This window comes from Ochotona princeps, chromosome 20, assembly GCF_030435755.1.
Source record: "Ochotona princeps isolate mOchPri1 chromosome 20, mOchPri1.hap1, whole genome shotgun sequence".
NCBI classification, from domain to species: Eukaryota; Metazoa; Chordata; class Mammalia; order Lagomorpha; family Ochotonidae; genus Ochotona; species Ochotona princeps.
The window spans coordinates 6,728,314-6,748,922 of record NC_080851.1 but is presented as its reverse complement, the minus strand read 5'-3'; the positions used below and the strand labels follow the sequence as shown (position 1 = coordinate 6,748,922).

The following is a 20,609-nucleotide window of genomic DNA, read 5'->3' as shown; positions in this document are numbered from 1 at the left end:
AATACAATGAAAGCAAAATGATACAAATAATTGTGAAGCAACAGCACTGCAAACTGAAGATTCATTGGAAAGTCAAGGAATGCAGCAAGCTTACCTCTTCATTATTTATACAGATCATAACAAAAGGAAAAGAAACTTCAAAGTATCTTCCACTTTTCTAGATTTTTATAAGAATGTCTATAGGGTCCAGCGCAGTAGCCTAGCAACTCAAGTCCTCACCTTGAATGCACATGGATCCCCTATGGGCGTCAGTTCTAATTCCAGCAGCCCTGCTTCCCATCCAGCTCCCTGCCTGTGGCCTGGGAAAGCAGCTGAGTACATCTTAGAGCCTTGAGACCCTGCACCCAAGACACAGAAGAGGCTCCAGGCTCCTGGCTTTGGATCTGGCACAGCTCTGGCAATTGTAGCTGCTTGGATTGTTAATCATCAGATGGAAGATCTTCCTCTGTATCCCCTCCTCTCTGAATATCTGCCTTCTCAATAAAAATAAATAAATCTTAAAAAAAAGTTCATGAAACTTGACAAATACACACATGTTCTTTTGTGATAGAAAATGTTGTAATTGCAACTGAAACCAGCTCTAGGTGGTAGCGTAGACTCACTGATCTCACCTAAGGAACTGGGATGAAAAATCAAACTGAAAGACTAAGTATTCTCACTGATATTGTGCGAAGTCATCCAAATAATATAAGGGTACTGATAAAGTCTTGAATGGTTTTTACAAAATACACACTTTCCATAAACTGTAAAGCTCCTTTCATATCAAAACATGTAACAGTCTATAACAGAGTCACAGGGGATTTCAAAATCGTGTGACTGTCAACTAATGTTACCTTTTCATGACAATGTATTCATGCAATACTCAGTGGCACCAAGTTTTACCATTGGAATATACCACTGCTATAAATACCTTATTCTGTAAGGATTTAATCAATGGAAAATGGCTCATATATCCTTAAAAAATTTTTGTTATATGTTTATTTAAATTATTGTACAGACAAGAGGTAGAGCAAAGCAAATCTCACAGATGGTTCCAAACTGTTAACTATAGTTCACTATCACCCTTCCTTTCTCAGTACCAAATCAGGGAAAGCACAGAGCATCATTCCTCTCAAATTTATTTACAAATGTAAATAATTAACAGAAAAGTAATACTCTACATTGCAGCTGGTTAAGTTTTTCCTTTATGGCTTGCATTTACCATATACATAATTTGTCAGTTAAATAAAATATGGTCCAATTAGGTCACCTTCAAGTGTCAGTGTTTCTAATAACAACAAGTTCCAGAATTCCAATGGAAAGTAATAAATCTTTTCTTTTTCATGAATTAAAAAATATAATAATGTTGCTTTATCACAGGAATCTATTTTAATGGACAACAGATATAACTAAAATATCCAAATTCATGCTGACACATTTTTCATATTCTCAAACACTCAAATTAACTTTCAGTGGCATAAAGAAAACTATATTGTTCATTATAATGTGCCAAAAATAATTATGAACATAGTAAGATGACATGTAAAAAGTTTATTCTATAATTTTCCTAATAATTCAATTCTGGAGAAAACTGAAAACATCACCTTTATCATTAATATTTATATTTGGATTTGTAAACAAAATTGGTCCAAAAAATCATAAGAATTTTTATAAATATTTATATTTTAAGAATATGATCCACGCTTTCTGAAATGTAAACATCCTAAAAGCCAGTAAATGTAGAATCTGAGGGGGAAGAAAAAAACATTGACAACAGATTATTTGAGCTTTCATTGTCCCAAATACCTAAAACATCACACACAGCACTGTTTTCAGTGTAGCTTGTGAAACCCAAAAATTCTGACTTCTCTTCACTAGTCTGAAATAAGTCCAGTAGAGACTGTACTGGTGAACTACAAATACTCTCTTCCTGTGGGATGAGATACTCAGTTCTCTTCCTATCCAATTCAGCATTTGGCTCCAGATTTTCTTTTTTATTTCTTCCTAGTAATATTTTTACTTTTCGATGTATTTTACAAGGTAAACTATCCACATTCTTGAGGTCACATTCATTGGGTTCTTCACCAGGCCTCTGGGATTGAGTTTCTGCCTGAGGTGTTAGGAGCTCTTGTGAACTGCTGATTGTTCTTAGATCAGAACTAGGATTAAATATTGAATGAAGGTGCTTTTTCTTTGTATTCTTTGCTGGAGAAAACACAGTCTCTGACTTTTGCGTTGGTTCAGCTGCACCAGCAGTCATACTGGAAACAGAAACTTGAACAGAAGTTTGTAGTGTACATGGATAGTGATCTACCCTCAAACCTTCCAAGTCAGTGTTAATTAATTTAAAATCAGAAATGTTCAGAAAACATTCCTGTATATTTTTATGTGGAGGTGGCTCTCTAGAATTCTGGTTTATATCATTTTCTGCTCTAGTGAACATGGAACACTGATTATTCATCTTCTCATCCAGTCCTCTTAATTCTTTTGAGGGGTTGTGGACAGATTCTGGAACCAACAAAAGCTTTTCTTCAAGTTCCTGGGTTTCTCCATGCAAGAGACTCTGCTCCATCACCTGTACCTTACTGTCCCTGAAGTCCTTCTGAGAAGTATACTGCAATTCTAGCTTCTGTATTAGTTGGGTCTTTTTCAGGACATCAGCAGAAACAGGAGAAACGCATCCAACACTGTATTTGATTCTTTGCAGGGAAAAAAAAAAGGCAAAAAATAAAATGATTGCAAAAATACCTCAAAACTATTTAAGAAACAAATTTAACTTAGAAAACATCACAATAAAGAATTCTTAACATTTTGTCTAATATTAGGGGTTTTTAAACTAATTAAAATATTAAAGATAGAGCTGAAACTCCTGCATCTTACTTTATCCACATTCTATGCCTGCAACAATTCAATATCCCGAATCTGATGCTTCTAATTACTTAATCATGTAAAGCAAAGAAAAATAAGAGATTTAGGTCTGCCCTGAATTCTGCTCTTGTCCTGAAAAAATTCCCTACTTCTGTGCTTTAATTTGTACTAACACACAGGGCTTATCCACACAAAAAGTAATTGTATGAGATTTCAGGAATAAGCTAATCAGAAGTATTTTTCTTAATAGGCAGTTGTTGTACTCTGAATAATTTTGTATTTTCAGTTAAAAGCCTTGTTGGTACCTTTAGTAATTATTACCAGTAAGGAGAGTTTAATACTTAGTGAATGCAAAAAAAATAAGACTTCATACAGGCAAGCTGAGGAGGATGCCTTAAAATTTCTTAAGATTAATAAAATGTTGTAATCCTGTAAGTCTATCATTCCAGATCAAAGACAAGCAAATTACACAAATTATGGGACAAAATGAAGTGTTCAGTGTACTTCCTTAAAAAGTTTTATAGTAAAGAGTTACACCAGTGTGGCTCAAAAGCTGGACAGTTCCAACAGAAATCTTGTGGTTCACATAACCTTATTTTAGATTGATCTGCTTGAAAGGAAGAATTACAGAGACAAGGAGAGATGGAGAGTAATCTTCTATCCACTAGTTCACTCCCCAACAGTTAGGGCTAGACCAGGCTGAAGCCAGGTCATCCATGATGGGTGTGGGTCCAAACCCTTGGGTCATCCTCCTCTGCTTTTCCTAGGTCCATTAGCACGGAGGTGGATGAGCAGTGGACCAGCTGGGATACGAACTGCAGCCTGTAGGGGTTGCACTAGTACAGGCAGGACTTTGCCAGCTATGCTACAATCCCAGCCAACATTACACTCCAGACATGGCTCTTTGAAGAAAAAGTTTGCCAATTCCTCTTTTAAACAATAATGTCAAGAAGGGAATTAAAAGTAATCTAATGTAAGCATCTTTGGTAGTGGGGAAGGAAAGAGAGGAAGTTATTAGTTCTTAACCGTATATCCTGAAAGAATTTCCAAAGACAAGCACACTTCAGAATTATTTTGAGGTTAATCAAACAGTTAAACCTTGTAGTAGAATTTAAACTTAGGTTGATCAATTACCTTTTTTTTTTAGGTGTGTCCCTTTCATATTCCATAAAGTCAAAAACTAACTTGGATATGATATCATCAACAACTTGATAGTGACTACTCTGTGCAAAGTTTCTGTGTTGCTCAGTTTGAAGATGCTAAAGTAAAAGTGAAAACATACCATTAAACTATATTTTTAAGCAAACAGATTGCCCCTCTACCCCGTTCAGGCTTTCAAATATGTTCAGGCTTCTAAAATTAATTCACAATAATTATTCCAAAGAACATACTCTAACCATACATCAAAAAGATGTTAAAATAAAACTTCTTAGAAACCAGTAAACTATTTTTCAGTGGAACTGAAGAGTAAGCAATCAAAAAGATGGAGAAAGTAAGAATAACACTGAATATTTCGTGTATGCTACTAGTTTTAGAAAACATTTTTCCTTTTACTGTTTTAAATACCAATAATGTATGGTTTAGGGAGTAGTAACTGAATGAAAAACTAAAATTAACATCCACAAGTCAAAAGCATTTAAAGACTACACATATTAAATGAACACTATGAAGTATAGAATTAACAACTTATAAATGAAGTTAACATCTGAGAATGAGCAGAGTAGCTAAAAACAAAAGTAAACAGAAAACAAAGTTCTTTCTAAATACTTGCACTCTCCAAGCTAACTCTATCACATGTCTGTCAACTGGCCAGGAAATCCCATCTAGAATCTTACGCTAAGATAACTATGCAGGAATCTTATTCCCATTTCCCTAGTTTCATATGTTAACTTTTGATTACTTCAGTACTAAAAATTAAAAACTATACTGGCATTAAAAAACAACACGTCAGATACATATGTATTCTTTTCTGACTTGCAAATGTACGAGGTACAAGTTATGCATAAGGTACTTCAAAAAGCTCACGGGAAAATCCATGTTCAACAGTATAAAAAATGGAACATACAATCTTCTGAAGTATTAAATGTGTTCTGGGGGAAAACCATTCATTAGAGTGAAACATCTCCAACATGCAGTTCCTCTCCATCTCCATCTAGTTCCTATTTGACCTGTAAATCTTGAAAATTTCACTTTCTCTTATTCTAGGCTAAGTAACCCCATTATTTATGACCAATGTGCTTCACATTTCACTTCTTGTGACTTCACATCACGTTTACAAACGTATTTTAACTCCATCTTCTCTGCCATAACATAAAATGTAGAAGAGTAGGGAGCATTCACCTTGTCTGTGTTAGCTTCAGTGACTCAAAAATACTTTTAAAATTAATTTCTAATATTTTACTCCCTTTTGATTTCTAAAACCTAAAGATATTTTAATCAAAAGGAAATTTATACTTAGTTATCACATTACCATCAATGTAATAAGGTACAATTTAAAACAGCAAGTATTCAGCTTTACACACACCAATCCCCTGAACATAAAATCCCATTTACACTGTCGAGATCTTCATATTTCTGCAAACAACATTCACAGTATCCCTTTCTTTTCTTCTCTTTCAAATGGATTTGAACTGGATTTCCACCATATTTATCAGCCTCTGTTTGGATTCTGAGAACAGAAATACATGGGGAAAACAATTCACAGCTGAACCTAAGCATTTAAAAATTATTGTTTTAATCTGTTATGTACAGAATCTTCCATAGTTTGTACAAATTTGTATTACCCAATACTCTTTTACATTTATTTATTTAATTTGATAGAGATAGATCAGAAGATCCACTGTTTACTCCCCACATGCCTACAGTTGTGAAGGCTGGGACAAATTAAAGCCAGGAGCCTGGGTCTCCACGTGAATGCAGCGATCCAAGTACCTGACTTATCACCTGCTGTTTCAGAGTACACATGAACAGGAAGCTGGAACTGGAAGTGGATCCAGAACCTGAACCCAGGAATTCTATTATGGGACATTCCAATAGTGTTTTAACTTCTGTGCCAAACTCCCACCCAATAAATGCTTGTACTTTGTGCAATTAAAAAGAAAATATGGAAAAAAAAAAAAAAGAATAATGGATATTCTGAAGAATATTTCAGATCACTTACGAGAAATATTACATGTTTATTATTTGAAAATATTTTCAGGCTCTCCTTCCCAACAAAATATGATATCTTAAAAAGATCATACTTCACATCTAGTAGAGTGCTGCTAAAATTACACAGGTGGGAAAGTAATCACAGTAGCCCTAACAAACTAGCAGTTTAAAATAAAACTTTTCAAATTATTGTTTATAAAGTAAAAATTACTTTAGATTTTAGAAATACTACTCCCCAAAATATTAAAGGTTCAAACCAACCTTAGTTTAACCTGAGTTTTCTTTTGCACGGCAGATGCTTTATCTGTATCAAATGGACTGAAGGGCTTCTGGATAGAGTAGTTGATACAAGGCACAATGGTCAGCTGAAGGTAAAATGGCCTATACATTCTAAAAAGAATAAAAAGATAAATATGTAAAATTTCCTATAAAGAAAGGAAACAAAGCTTAAAGTATTCCATTTAAAAATCATATACTTGTAGTCTGAAACAAATAATAAAAATGGACTGCTTCCCTTTAAATGACAAAGTTCTACAACTAATTTTTTTCAATATTTAAAAGCAATCTTAAATTGTGGAAATATATCACAGAATTTACCATCTTAACTACTTTTAAGTGAATAGCACGACTTCATTAAATTTCCTCAATACTATGGATCCACCATCACCACTGTCCTATGCAGTGCTATTAAACCCTGCACGCATTAAGTAAAAAAAATCCTCATTCCTCCTTTTTCCTAGGCTCTAGCTACCACCATCCTCCTTCCTGTGCTTAATGAATGCGCCTATTCCAGATGCCTCACATAATTGGAATCATACAGTATGTTTCTTCTTATTCCACTTAACTAGAGTTCATCTGTGTATGTGTACATGTAGACCACTGATTAGGGTGGGAAGGATCAAGGAATAGGGGAAAGTTGGTGAGACAGTTTGTTTCCAATTTTCTCTTTCTTCGTCCTGTATCTGAGGGAAGAGGGGTGAGAAGGGGAAAAGTCACACCCAGGATCCTAACCACACCAGTACCCGGAGTCAACCCCAGGTCATCAATGTAGCACATGCTCCAAGGGTTCTGCTCCAGTGGTTGCAATAGTTATGAAATGCTGTCGATACTTGGCTGGAAGAGTTGTCCAGTTTGTTCTGCACACCAGCCTTTGCTGTGGCACTGGATATCCTCTGCATGCCCCAATGGACTGCCGTATTCCCTATGTGCATCTGGGCATGCCATCCACAGCACCATCGCCAGCAACTGAGGAGGCCCAGTTTTGATTCGTGCACTTCACGGACAGACCAGATCCTGCAATTCTTCCACTGGTTGGGTTTCTGAGTCCAGAAAGTTTAATTGGAGATCGGGAGGTCTCCAAAGAAATCTCGTCTGAGATGACCCCACACCTGACTCCTGTGTGCTAGCCAGTTCAGTCTGTCACCCACATCAGGCTACACACACACTGGTGGTTGCAGATGTGGGGTCAGTTCATTCTCCAGCCCCATCTCTTTAAGCAAACCAATGGATCTTGTGGCCAAGACCAACCCTGCACACTACACTCTCAGCCCTCATGTATATTGGTGGAAACTCAGCCCAGTTGGGGCGACCCACAATAACTCCCACCAGGCCTACCCTCACCCCCCGCCTTGGTTGGTATAATTGCTTCAAATCTGGCATTTCAAAGAAATACCTGTAACATATTAAAACTAGATTTAGCTCTGGAGCACAAATGATTTAATACTACCTTCTGTAACTTCTGCTATATGCAGATTAGAAAAACAAAAATGAAGCTACAGAAATCAAACAGTATTATTGGAGTTAGCTTGATTAGTTATAAAGATGTCTAATGCTAAAATCACACAGACTGAACTAAAGATACTTACTTATTCATATCTTCCACTTTTACAAAAGGCTTTTTGAGTCTTCCTGCTGGAGCACATAGAAAAAATTAAACACTTGCAAATCTGATTTTTTTAAAATAAAACTACATGGCAATAAATAGCTCCTCTTCTCACATCTTCCCCTCCTCTCTAATACCTTATGGATTCATTTCAAAGTTTAAGCCTCAGGTGAGATATTTTCTATTATCACTCATTTCTGGAAATCATAGCAACTGTTTGTGTATCCCCAGATTATTAAGCTGAATGAGCCTAAAAAACTATGAGCAGAATTTAAGAGAAACTTGAACTACAACTGGGGAAAGAAATGCATTTGTATTTCCATTTATCTCTAACTGAAATTTAACATTCCTCCAGTTGTAAGCAAAGAAAAAAAAAATCACAACTGAATTTAAGTACCAATAACTCTGATATATCAAGAGAAACAGTAGATATTGATATATTAATCACAGCTCTCTAAAAGCAACATTTATGCTAGTTATTCCAAAAAATAAATAACACATGGAACCATAAGAACTTTTCTGGGATGGGTAGTAAAACCAACTATATTACCAATTCATAATTAAAATCTATTCTGATATCTGAATTTGAATACAATTTGATACAACTGATTTGATTTTTTTTTAGTCATCTAATAATTTACTTTTTAAAAAAGCTGAGAGGCAGGGCCCAGAATATTGGCCTAGCTGTTAAAGTCCTTGCTTTGAACGCGCCAGGATCCCATACAAGCACCAGTTCCAGCCCCTACTTCCTGCCCAGCTCCCTGCTTGTGGCTCAGCTCCGGCCGTTGCAGCCACTTGGGGAGTGAATCATCGGACGGAAGATCTTCCTCTCTGTCTCTCCTCCTCTCTGTATATCCGACTTTCCAATACAAAATAAATAAATTAAAAAAAAAAAAGAATTGCTTCTAGATAGGTTTTGTTTTCTAAAGCAAACTACACATATTTAAAGATATCAAAATACTTACTTTTGGTTTTTTGTGAGCCAATACAAACTCTTTTAGCCTAAAAAATTTTGAAAAAATATTGAGTTTCATTACAGCAAAAATAACAACTTCAATTGCTAAACATCCTGAAGAATAAAAAAAAATCATATCAAAGAGGAATGATTTGTGAGAAAGAAAGAAAATCTTACCTTACAAAACCAACCAAACCAAAGCAATTAAACAATGACCATTCAAAAATCAATGAACTTAACCACTGGTAAAGAAAAAGTTCAATTTTAGAGCAAACACACTAGATACCTTGTATTCCAGCTAAACTTTTTTTTGCCTTCACAGAAATTAATCCTTAAGCTACAGTCAATTAACATGAAAATGGTTATACAAGTTATTTTTATGTACTTAGCCAGCAAAACCCTTGTGCTAACGTAAAGAAAACATTTAGCCAAAAATTTACTATATATATTCCGTTCAGGCCAATGTGAATTACATATTAGGCAGTGAAACCCACTGACAACTAAAAACTCCTAATAATATTTATTGCAAGGAACCACCTGCAGAATGGAAAGGCAAGAGCAGACTATGCAAGGGAATCACAGCACAGTTCTGCAGAAGCACCAGAAGAGCAGCTAGCAGTCCCACACAAATCTCACCTTTCTGGCTCCAGCAGTCCTAAGACTACTAAGAGAATCCCTGTATTGTTGCTTTTTTCTTTTCTTCCAGTTTTTGCTCTCACAATGTGTCTTGGGTTTGAAGCTGTAGCTGTTAAGGTAGCCTTGGCAACTAAAACTGAGGAACCCTCATATTTCAACTAGAGAACACTGTGAAAAGGACTACTGCGCACTAGATTTACAGGCAATCCAGACAAAGAGAAAGCAAGAGGAGACCCTTGACTCCCTGTACAAACTCACTCCTGTGGCAGATTTAACTTCAAGCTGTAGATGCTAGGACAGACCTAAAGCAGCAAAAGGCTTTGCAAGTTTAATCAAGATTAAAGCCACCATCCAAATTGTAGACTAAAATATACATGGCGTGTACACATGCCAACTCAAAAGCTTCAAGCAAGACTAAAAATTGAAATTGAGATTAAAACAACCAGGCTCAAAAATTAAAATGCAATTGTTCTGGGGGTGGGGAGAGATTAGGATGACTATGTGATAAGAGAAAAAACTAGCATTCTTCCCACTACTGCAATAGATCTAAAAGCCAACACAAAAATTATAATGTGCACCATACAGCCAAAAGTTGCCCAACATATAAAGAACTGGGAAAGCATGATCAATTTTTAAAGGAGAATGGACAAATAGATGCAAATTCTAAGATGTTTCCAATGTCAGAATTATCAGAAAAGATTGTAAAATGAATGGTAAGATACAAGTTTTCAGCAGAAAAATAAAACACAAGAAAAACAAAATTTGCAAAACAAAAATACCTGGAGTATAAAATTCATTAGAACAGGCTTAATAAAAAGCAAAACACAGATAATAAAGTATCAGTGAAGTCAAAGACAAATTAAGAAATTCTCAGTTAGAAAAAAAAAAAGGAAATTAAGTGGATAGAGGATCTGTGGAATAACATAAGCACTCTAACCCTAGTGGTGTTCAAGTTGTAAAAAGTGTCCTCCTCTAACTCACCAGTCAACTTGTACTGTTTAAGAGAAAATTTTCAAAACGTGCCTTCCGATTAATCAGCTTCATGGCTATGTACTCCCTTCTGTGAAATGTATCTTCCTTTAGGCTCTACAGCATTTATTCAAAAGCTGTACAGACCATTTTTGATGTGGGAAGAGTAAGGAGAACCAGAAGAAAGAGAGAAAATTCCAGAGGAACAGAAATAAAGGAATGGATAATGACCTATTATCAATATGACTGGTTTTAAAAAATACTCATTTAAGGGAATGTAGAGTTATAGCAAAATAGATTATCATATTCAGATGTGAAGCTAAAATGCCATATGCTTTCCTACTTCCAAATCACAGAAGGACTCCCAATGAAGCTGTTGGACATGTCTAGACAATGGGATGCTGCACTGACGCTCTCTGCACCAGCAGTGTCGAGGCATACTTCAATAACAGACTGATGCACTGTGACTGCACATGAAGGAGTATTCCCACGTGGGAATAATCAGTCAAGGGGTAGGTGCAGAAAACCCAGACCCTACGGAATTGTACCAAGAAATTCAAAATAAATTAAAATAAAAAATCCTGAGTGGCAATTTGTCAGGTGTTTTATACCTTGCAGTCTGAAAAGTTGAAGTAGAATGGGACAGAACAAATCTGAATGGAAGGAATTGTAAATATCAGATATAGTTAGAAACGGATGTGAGATTAAGGAAGGTTTTTTCCTACTTAATAATACTTTGTGTGGCAGGATAAATTTTGTATATACATAAAAATCAAACGATCACTTTTAAAAATTAAAGAAGGCAACATACCACATCTTTCACAGAAACACTTGATTTCTTGAATAAATACAATTCCTTTTTCTTTTGGTCAATGTAGTATCTAATATCTTTATTAAAAGAAAGAGAAACGTTTAAGATTAGCAATTTTATCTTGAAGTTAAAACACTGTTTTTCAGTTGTAATAAATTTTAATGAATGAATTGCCATTATAAATAGCTGTTGCTATCAACATTTTCATTACATAAGTCAGGAACTAAAAGGCAGACATACGTTAACAAATATTGTCAAAAGACAATCATAAAATCCTTACCATCAATATGAAGAATTTTTACTCCCCATGATAAGGCATTTGATAATATACTATTTGATGGGATAAAATCCTGTATAAAAAAAAAAAAAGGACAGTTTTTCTAAGAAATTATTATTTTAAATAAAACCAAATCATTAAAAATTCAATTGTTTGAAGCTTACTAGTTTACTTTGTCTCTGAGGTGGTAATTGATAGCAGATCACCCTCTAAAGTTACAAAACTAATGAAGGCATTAGGTATCTCTTCATGGTGTTTCTAAAATCAACCCCATTTAATATACTCTCACATTCTTTACAATTTCATGAATATTTGTACAACAAACTTCAAGATTCTCAGTAATATTTTAAAAGGCCACAAGATGGGGATGTTTCTTCATGAAAAGCAGATTGTAATATAGACATAGGTTGAAATTCATGTTTTCCCTTTTAAAATGATCAAAGAAAAACTCCAAAAATATCCACTATTTCCAATTAAGTTTTAAGCAACAAAACGTACAGTGTGAACTTTCAAAGTTCCTACTTACATGGTCCTTGATAGCTTTTTCAACCAATAATTTTCCTCTGCTTAAACACACCTAGAAAGGAATAGGAAAATAAACAGATGTTTAATTTGGAAAAGTCTTTTAATAGCTATCAATACCAAACTTATGTAATATAAAGTGATTTCTTCAGGACTTTGGCAGGACCTCTTATTCAGACTTTTTTGGATAGAGTAATTCAACTCAGAGACTGAAAAGATAGTTCTGTAGGAACCTTGCAATATGAAAAACTAACCAGGTCACATGGAAATTCTATTAAATTAGTTGATTTATATTTCAAATTAGTTGATTTATATTCCCAAAAACTGAAGAAAAGAACAAACTGCATACATTGGTTTTTACAAACTATTTCACTTTTTAAATACTAGGAAAAGTAATTTAAATGCTATAAGCAATAATAAATTCAGAATTAACCACATGTGCACTGTTTCCTTGCTCCAAAATGAGCCTTCTGATGGTCTATTTGACTTTTTTCTTCTGTGTATCATGTCTTGTCTCGCTACTTCTTTTATAGGTCGTTTTTCCTGCGGTTTTTTTTTCTCAATTTCTTTGCTTTTTAGATAGCTGCAGATGACTTTAAGATTTATTTATGGGCCTAGCACAGCAGCCTACTGGTTGAAGTACTCGCCTTGCAAGTGCCGGGACCCCATATGGGCGCCAGTTCTAATCCTGGCAGCCCTGCTTCCCATCCAGCTCTCTGCTTGATGCTGGGAAAGCAGAGAGCACAGCCAAGATCTTGGGATACTGCACCCATGTAGGAGACCCACATAGGAGCTCCTGGCTTCTGGCTTTGGGTCAGCTCTGGCCGTTGGGACCACGAGGGGAGTTAACCAGTGGACGGAAGATCTTTTCTGTTTCTTTCTTTCTATAGATTTGACTTTCCAAAAAGAATAAATCTTTAAAAACAAACAAAACAAAACCAGGCAATGGGCTAGATATGACTGGGGCCATATTTTCCTTACCACCTAAAATTAATATATTTGCATTTCTTCTTTAGAATAATCAAGAAACTGACATAGTGGCGCCAACAAGCTAATCCCCCGCTTGCTGGCACCGGCATCCCATATGGGTGTCAGTTCATGTTCCAGTTGTTCTACTTCCTGATCCAGCTCCCTGCTTAGGACCTGTGAAAGCAGTGGAGAGTGTCTCAAGTCCTTGGGCATCTGTACCCACGTGGGAAAGAAGCCCTTGGCTCCTAGCCTGGGACCAGTCCCGCTCTGAGTGGTGTGGCCATTTGTGCAGTAAACCAGCAGATGGGAAACTGCTCTCTGTGTCTCCCTCTCTCTCTTTCAAAGTAAAAGAAATAAATCTTAAACGGTTCATTTAGAATCAGGCTAGAAATACACAAGTACTACTTTTTTTTTTTTATCATTTCCAAAGACAGCAATCTTATTGTTACCTGGAAAACAGAAAAAAATATGGCTATATAACTCTTCTAGCTAAATGAAGTCTGAGGCCAACCTGCCAAGGCCTCACCTGAGGCCAAGAGATCCTCAGGTGACAGCCTTTCCAAGCACATTTAAGGGACTTACTGTGTCTGGAGACTTAAATGAGCTCCCATCGTGGCTGGGGTGAGAAGTGGCTTCTGCAGTATACACAGATTCGGGACTTGGTACAGGAGACACTCGGCTCAAGGTTTGTGCAAATTTAGCTTCCTTTTTATTTGAAATAAGATAACTGATATCTTTGCTGAGAAATTCTTCGACCCGCTAGAGGCAAACAAAAAATTTGTATGTAATATATAAGGCACAGGTTAAAACCCTATTTTGATGCAGTTTACTATTCTGTAAATTATTTTTATTGCTGTATTTTAGTGACCATGGAATTCTAAGGAAGTATGAGAGTTTCAAGAACACAGTAACAGCATGTGCTATGATCCATGTAAGAACCACACGGTACTAATGCTTTCCATTTTTTTCAGGAGACAAGACAAACAGTGGCTTATTACAGGTTATACCACCAGTGATTTACAGACTTTGAACAGTTATTTCAACTTGTGACACAACTTTAGTCCATAATCTAAAATGGCAGAGTCCATTAAAACTTTTTGAAATGCTGAAAGCAGTTTTCTGAAGTAACCAATACAGTACCCACTTGCCATATGGGATTACTAAGCACTTGAAATCTGGCTGGTGTGAACAGGCCATGGGATTTTAAATTTTATTTGAATCTAAATCACTAAGTTATAAAACTTTCTCCCAAGGCCTAAGCTTACAAAACGGTCAGAAGCTCCACCTTGACGAGTGTAAGACAGGTGAAGAGAATCTCCCTACAAAAAGTGTGTGATAACCACTGTTGAAATGTCTGCATTTATGAACATGAAATAAGTCAACATTACTGAAGGTCATGTCCTGGGGCAGGCAAGCAGCAGAAGCACACACCAGGTTTAAAAAAAAAAAAAAAAAGCTAGTACTGTACAAAATATACACTGAATGCAAATATTAAATAAGACACTAAGTACTAGGCAGAAATAAAATTAATCATTAATTTTGCATAAAAGAAACCCTTCTTTAAAAAGATTAATTTTTATTACAAAGTCAGATGTACAGAGAGAAGAGAAAGAGATGAAGATTTTCCGTCCGTTGATTCACTCCCCAAGTGACCGCAACTGCTGGTACTGAGCCAATCCAAAGCCAGGAGCCAGGTCTCCCACGCAGGTGCAGGGTCCCAAGGATTTGGGTAGTACTCTACTGCTTTCCCAGGCCACAAGCAGGGAGCCGGATGGAAAGCGGGGCTGCCGGGACACAAGATGACGCACATATGGGAAACGAGCATGTGCAAGGCAAGGACGTTAGCTGCTAGGCTACCACTCTGGGCCCTAAGAAACACTTAGTAAAAATGGATAATTTCATCTAAGAATTACATAGAATTTGCTACTGAGACAAGCAAGCCTTTTTTGGATAAAGGTAAATCATTTTTTGTGTATTTATTTTCATTGATTAACAAATATAGCATCCACATTACTTTATTCCAGGGATTACAGACTCAAACCCCTACTAGTTAGAAAGGAACCTAAGTTAGCAATTCACACATCAAATACACTCTTCATTTTTCTAATATTTCAAGAGAAGCCTAATCTCCTACATACTTTGTAATACAATATACACAAGGCATGGCGTGATAGCCTAGTGGCTAACTCCTCACCTTGCATGCACCAGGATCCCATATGGGTGCCAGTTCATGTCCCGGCAGCCCCACTTCCAAACCAGCTCCCTGCTTGGGGCCTGGGAAAGCAGTCAAGGGTGGCCCAAAGCCGTGGGTCCCTGTACCTGTACGGGAGACCCGGAAGAGGTTCCTGGCTCAGGCTTTGGATCCGCCATCAGCTTTGGCTGTTCAGCACTTGAGGAGAAAAGCAGCAGACAGAATATCTTTCTCTCTTCCCTCTATGAATCTGATCTGACTTTCCAGTAAAAATAAATCTTACACACAAAAGTTTTAGCATTTTAGCCATTTTTGAAAAGTTTACTTTTTACTTATTTGAAAGACTAAGAAGCAAAGAAAGTTTATTCATTTGCTGGTTTACTCCTCGCATACCCCTAAGAACCAGGGCAGGGCTAGGCCAGAACTGGAAGCCAGGAACTCCAGGTATCTCCCATGTGCTCAGTAGCTAGTCAAGTACTTGAGTGATCACACATTATCCCCCAGGACACATTGTCAGGAAGCTAGATTAGAGAGTAACTAGGACTCCAACAGGAGTTCTGACATGAGATGCAAGAGTTCCACAAAGCAGCTGTAGCCCACTGTGCCACAATGTCTGCCCCATTTGAACCATTTTTAAAGTATTCAATGCAGTTGATAATAAGTACATTCTCAACATTATGTAAGTATCACTGCTATCAAAATTTCCACAACTTCTTCATAATCCCAAATTGAAAATCTGTACCAAAGTAAACAAGTTAAACACCTTCTGTCCCCACACCCCAGCTCACAATAGCCTTAATTCTATTTCCTATATGAATGCATAATTCCGAAGGTCCTCAACAAAGCTCATGTTGGAATTTAGTACTATGAATTCCTAATCTGTGGTATTTGGAGGCAGGACCTTTGGGAGCTACTTCTTGTTAAAGGAAGCCATCAGTATGCATGCTAATTTAGCAGGCGTGTGGCTATGAGAAGTGTCACCAAGTAATGCTCTTCCTGCCCTGGGACTTGGCAAAGGTTTCTCAACAAGAGCCTGCCTGATAGGACCACCTGACTTAAAATTTCAAAACAGGAGCCAAAAGAAACTTAATCCTTAGTCTGTACTACTGAGGTCGCAATAGAAAATGGACTAAACCAGTCATGTCAGTGGAACCCTATATTTGTCCTTTTTGGAATGTTTTACTTCACTGAACATATTTTTGAGGTTTATTCACAATATGTTCTATATTTCTTTTTAAAACTGAGTAATAATCTATTGCAAATATTTATAGTGAATGAACTTACTGGATGTTTCTACTAAACATACTGTGGATAACACCTCTATGAATATGAACATACCATTTCAGAGAGCTGTCATAAAAAGCTACTTGACAGTCAGTGATTGCTGCAGGAATAAAAGGTGCCCTGGTACATTACTACTCTGGAATTTGGAGACTAACATTGCTTTCACTGATCCATTTAGCAAGTACTTCACTTCTACAATGAAAACATTCAATAACTAAGATCCTGAGCAAGTTAAGACCACCTTGAAGGGCAACAGTCATTATCATTAGAAGGCCTAGAAATAAAACATGAGCTTTAGGAATTCAATCATGTTGATTACCATATATGCTACTATTACAAATATATGGCAATATTTCAATCTAGCAAAAGATAAGTAGCAAAACTGAAGAATAACTTTTTAGGTAAGTAATCACACCAGCAAACAATCCTAGGACACATGTTACAAACATGTTCTGAAAGTGTCTAGTCTGTCTAGCTCTTGAAAGGACCAACTCAGACGCTCAGAGATGTTGACCTACACTGATTCAAAAGTTTAGAAATTTTCACACAGAAAGCATTCGCTAAAATTTAGCTAATACTTTCCTTACTTATAAGAAAATCTTAGCTTTTTGCTTGAGTTTCCTAATTTCTAATTAATGGATCAGGCAGTAGAGTGAGTTTCTCACAGTCGTACTCTAAAATTTTGTTTTCTTACTGACATTTATTCTTGTTCAGCTTCAATATTTCTATCAGTGAAGAACAATTTTAATTCTTGTTCTGTAGTAACATTTTAGATTGTTACACTCATCCAAATTAAGTAGATCTCTTACTAAGCTGTAAGGCATCCAACATGACAGTGAAAAGGCAGAGCAGTTCCACTAGGACAAGGAGGTCTCATTTTGTACACTTCAATAATTCAATGCTAGTTTCCTAATCAAAGAAACCTCAAAAAAACTGGTTTTATTTATGACACATTGATTTAAAGAAAGTCTTAACCCTAGTGGTAATAGATGGTTGTAAGTTTTCCAAAATGAAAAAGGCAATTACATGATTACAAAATTTCTTTCAACACAAAGTTTTTACTTACCCCTCCCAGATCCTTAATATCCTTTTGCAGTTTTTCACATACTGTGGCAGAAGGTATGTCAAGGTAAAACACTTTCCCCCAAAGCGGTTTATATCTGGACTTTTCTGGTCTGTTCTCAGTTTTCAGAGATTTCAAAGACGATCTGTTTTTCTCATTTTTGACTTGAATTCCATCTGTCATTAAAAATGTTTAGAATGAGGCAATATCTCACTGCAGATACAATCTGTTTAAAAGTATTTCATGCAACAGTTACAGGAGCAGTCCCTATAAACCTTAAATCATTAGCATGTAAATGTACTTCGTAGCACCGCTGGCTGAAGATAAACGCAGCAAGCCCCAGCCACTTTTTACTGATTCTACCTTAAAAAGCTGCATCAAGCGGAACCTTCAGGCGCAGAACTCTACAAAAATGCAGACAGAAGCTTTTAAAAGCATGCACACTCTTCCTAGGGACACCGAAGTGCGTCCCAGGCATCACTGTCGGTCTGCTGACCCTCAAAGCTCACACCCCTGCCATGGCTGCCACACAGGCCCCAGATCGCTCAGGCCTTCATTCCACAGCCAGTCGGTCTCCTAGGGGGAGAGGAACCCAAAGAGGGGTGTCCCCACCCACGGTCTCATCCTTCCTGGAAGAGACCCTGAGCTACAAGCAGCTGCTTCAAATTAGCCAACCGCTGCCCACGGGAAAAACCAGCCGCGACGGCGACAGGCCCAGTGGAAGGCGACTCCACACGGACTGCTTTCCCTCCCCTGAAACAAGGACAGAGAAACACAAAGGCTTTCCCTTAGCTCCAGCAGCGAGGGAGAGCGGACTTGGGCAAGGACCCCCGACCTGCCCACAATCGCCCCCTCTAACGCTGAGGCGCGAGCCCTCGCTATCGCCCTGAGGAAAACGCGGGACGCAGTCGCCCTTCCACCACAGCTAAGAGCTGACCGATGAGGAGAAAGGCGGCAAAAAGGAGGCGGCGGAAGAACCCGAACATGTACGTGGGGCCGCGCGAGGAGGGGAGGACTAAAGGCTCGGCGGGCGGAAGAGGGGCCGCGTACCCTGGAAATGCCCTTTACTGTGAATCCTCATGGTTCCGGAGTTCATGGCAGCCGCCCGGCACCTACATGCTGAGAAGCTCAGGGTGTCGCGCCGAGGGGCCGCCAAAGCACGGCGCTGACAGGACGGCCGCCCTCCCGCACCACCACCGGCCGCCGAGCCGGCCGAGGTCCGGGCGTCGGCGGGCCGGGTTTCCGGGTCCGGCTCGGGCTCCTGGGCGCGGAGGAAGAAGTGCCCCACACACCAACGAGTGAGCGGCGGCGGTTAGAGATTTGAAAACGCGTCACGAGGCCGCGGCGTCACGAGGCCGCGGCGTGGCGACGCGCGCCCCGCCTCCTCTCCTGCCCGGCGCTGTCTGCGCGTGCGCGCCTCCTCGCGCCGGTCCCGCCCTCTGGCGCCGCCGCTCTCCTCCTCAAGCCTCCCCTCACGCGCCCCGCCCCCTCTTGCCGAGCCCCTCCCCTCACCACGCCCCCTCTCGCCCCGCCCCGCCCCGGTGCGGAGCCCTGGCTCCCGCAGACCCCAGCCCCGCCCCCTCCCTGCAGCGTCCCGCCCCTCGCGCTCGCCCCGCCCCGCCGCGGCGCCCAGGCTCCGCAGACCCCAGCCCCGCCCCCTCCCTCCAGCGTCCCGCCCCGCTCTGAGGAGTTGCTGTAGCTTCGGTGCGACCACCGCCGGTTCTTGCAGTAACCCGCCGCACGGCGGCCTGGCAGCAGCACCGTCTCTCCCTGCTTCTCGGCCTGCCCGGAACCTCGTGCCCTTCCAGTCGCCTTCCCCAGGTACGCTGGTGTCGCACGGGGCGGACGTCCTGGAGACTGCGGCCGGTCCCGCCCCGGGTCGCCCCGCGAGGGGTGCCCGCGGTCCCCGAGGACCGTCCGGCTGCAGACAGGGCAGGGCGGGCAGCCCCGCGACCCCGACGCGGCCCAGGCTGGTCTCCGGCTGCTGCCTGGTTGTTGACCCCGCGCGGCCCCGCACACCGGCGCTGGCCTTCCGGGGATCAGAATGACGATAATGAGAGTGGAGAGAGGACCCTGTGGCGTGGCTCACCCGCGCGACGGGGATAACGGAGTACTGTGGTGTAGTAAAATGTGAGGCATAAGTGGGAAAATGCCACAAAAACAGATTAGGATGAATTGCAAATCCCTGCCCTAAAGCGCAGACGGGGTGACCTGTGACACCTGCTTAGCAGAAGCTGGGAACTAGGGGCTGGATCGGGTTTTCCACAGGAGAGGCAGCTGCGAGGCAGACAGGTTTCGGGTGGAGGTCCCGAGGCTCCTGCTGGAGGGCTTTGCCTCGGTGGTCAGCTGGGGGGAGGAAAGAGCGCGGCCGGAGGGTGGAGGGCGGCCCCGGAGCAGGTGCCCAGCCGAGGCTGCAGGTGTGCGGGCACGGGAGGAGGCAGGCTTTGACCGAGCCTCCAGGGTTCTGATTTCTAGTTGACAGAACCTATTTTAAGATGCAAGATACCAAAAGAGTACAGGATGTTTATCTTTTTATATTTGTGTGTGAAAGAGTCAACGTGTGAGAAGCCCCAGCGCAAACTAGTCAAAGTCTGGGGAGTGTGAGGAGAGGAGATGGGAAAGGGGGCAGGGATGAGGCTTTGGAACTCAGTTTGCAGTCCCCAACTCCCGAATGGCACATTACTGGAATTTTCGTGAACTTCTTTTTTTTTTTTTTATTTTAAATTCATTAATTACATTGTATTATGTGACACAGTTTCATAGGTACTGGGATTCTCCCCACCCCTCCCCAAACCCTCCCACCATGGTGGATTCCTCCACCTTGTTGCATAACCACAGTTCAAGTTCAGTTGAGATTCCCCCATTGCAAGCATATACCAAACATAGAGTCCAGCATCTTATTGTCCAGTCAAGATCAACGGCTTCTTAGGTATACACTCTCTGGTCTGAAGACAGAGCCAGCAGACTATCATCCCGATCAATTAAAAGCTCCAACATACCATCAGCAAAAATTTACATCACCATGGAATTAATTGACATAGTAATGAGTAACC

The 20,609-nt window shown here is 39.6% G+C and overlaps 2 protein-coding genes across 4 annotated transcripts in view; one reads left to right on the top strand and one right to left on the bottom strand.

Moving 5' to 3' along the window:
* Positions 1–1,579: 1,579 nt before the first annotated feature.
* On the bottom strand, positions 1,580–18,906 carry DBF4 (DBF4 zinc finger). 2 transcript variants are annotated; one of them, XM_004582284.4, is made up of 12 exons: positions 18,607–18,906; positions 17,560–17,732; positions 13,601–13,777; positions 12,054–12,104; positions 11,531–11,600; positions 11,251–11,327; positions 8,845–8,881; positions 7,863–7,908; positions 6,259–6,387; positions 5,401–5,515; positions 3,982–4,106; positions 1,580–2,678 (listed from the first exon to the last, which is right to left on the bottom strand). In XM_004582284.4, the coding sequence occupies exons 1-12, from the start codon at positions 18,650–18,652 to the stop codon at positions 1,703–1,705; spliced, it is 2,022 nt and encodes a 673-aa protein (XP_004582341.2). In that variant the 5' UTR covers positions 18,653–18,906; the 3' UTR covers positions 1,580–1,702. The 2 variants fall into 2 exon arrangements, with proteins under 2 accessions (XP_004582341.2, XP_012781602.2); XM_012926148.3 differs by having other exon boundaries at positions 7,863–7,905.
* The window catches only part of SLC25A40 (solute carrier family 25 member 40), a 26,272-nt gene continuing 24,103 nt past the window's right edge, over positions 18,441–20,609 (top strand). The window contains exon 1 of one of the 2 annotated variants that reach the window (XM_058678144.1): positions 18,441–18,542. The gene's annotated coding sequence lies outside the window, so the exon portion shown is untranslated. Of the gene's footprint in view, positions 18,543–19,264; positions 19,378–20,609 lie in introns of those variants that run through there. The other variant, XM_058678143.1, reaches the window with a different exon arrangement.

Excerpts from the sequence above, each read along its gene's own strand:
- DBF4 (XM_004582284.4), bottom strand. The coding sequence starts at position 18,652 with ATGAACTCCGGAACCATGAGGATTCACAGTAAAGGGCATTTCCAGG. Across the intron at positions 17,733-18,606 it reads CAGTAAAGGGCATTTCCAGG|ATGGAATTCAAGTCAAAAAT; the intron begins GTACGCGGCCCC and ends TTTTAATGACAG. Across the intron at positions 11,601-12,053 it reads AAAAAGCTATCAAGGACCAT|GATTTTATCCCATCAAATAG; the intron begins GTAAGTAGGAAC and ends TTTTTTATACAG.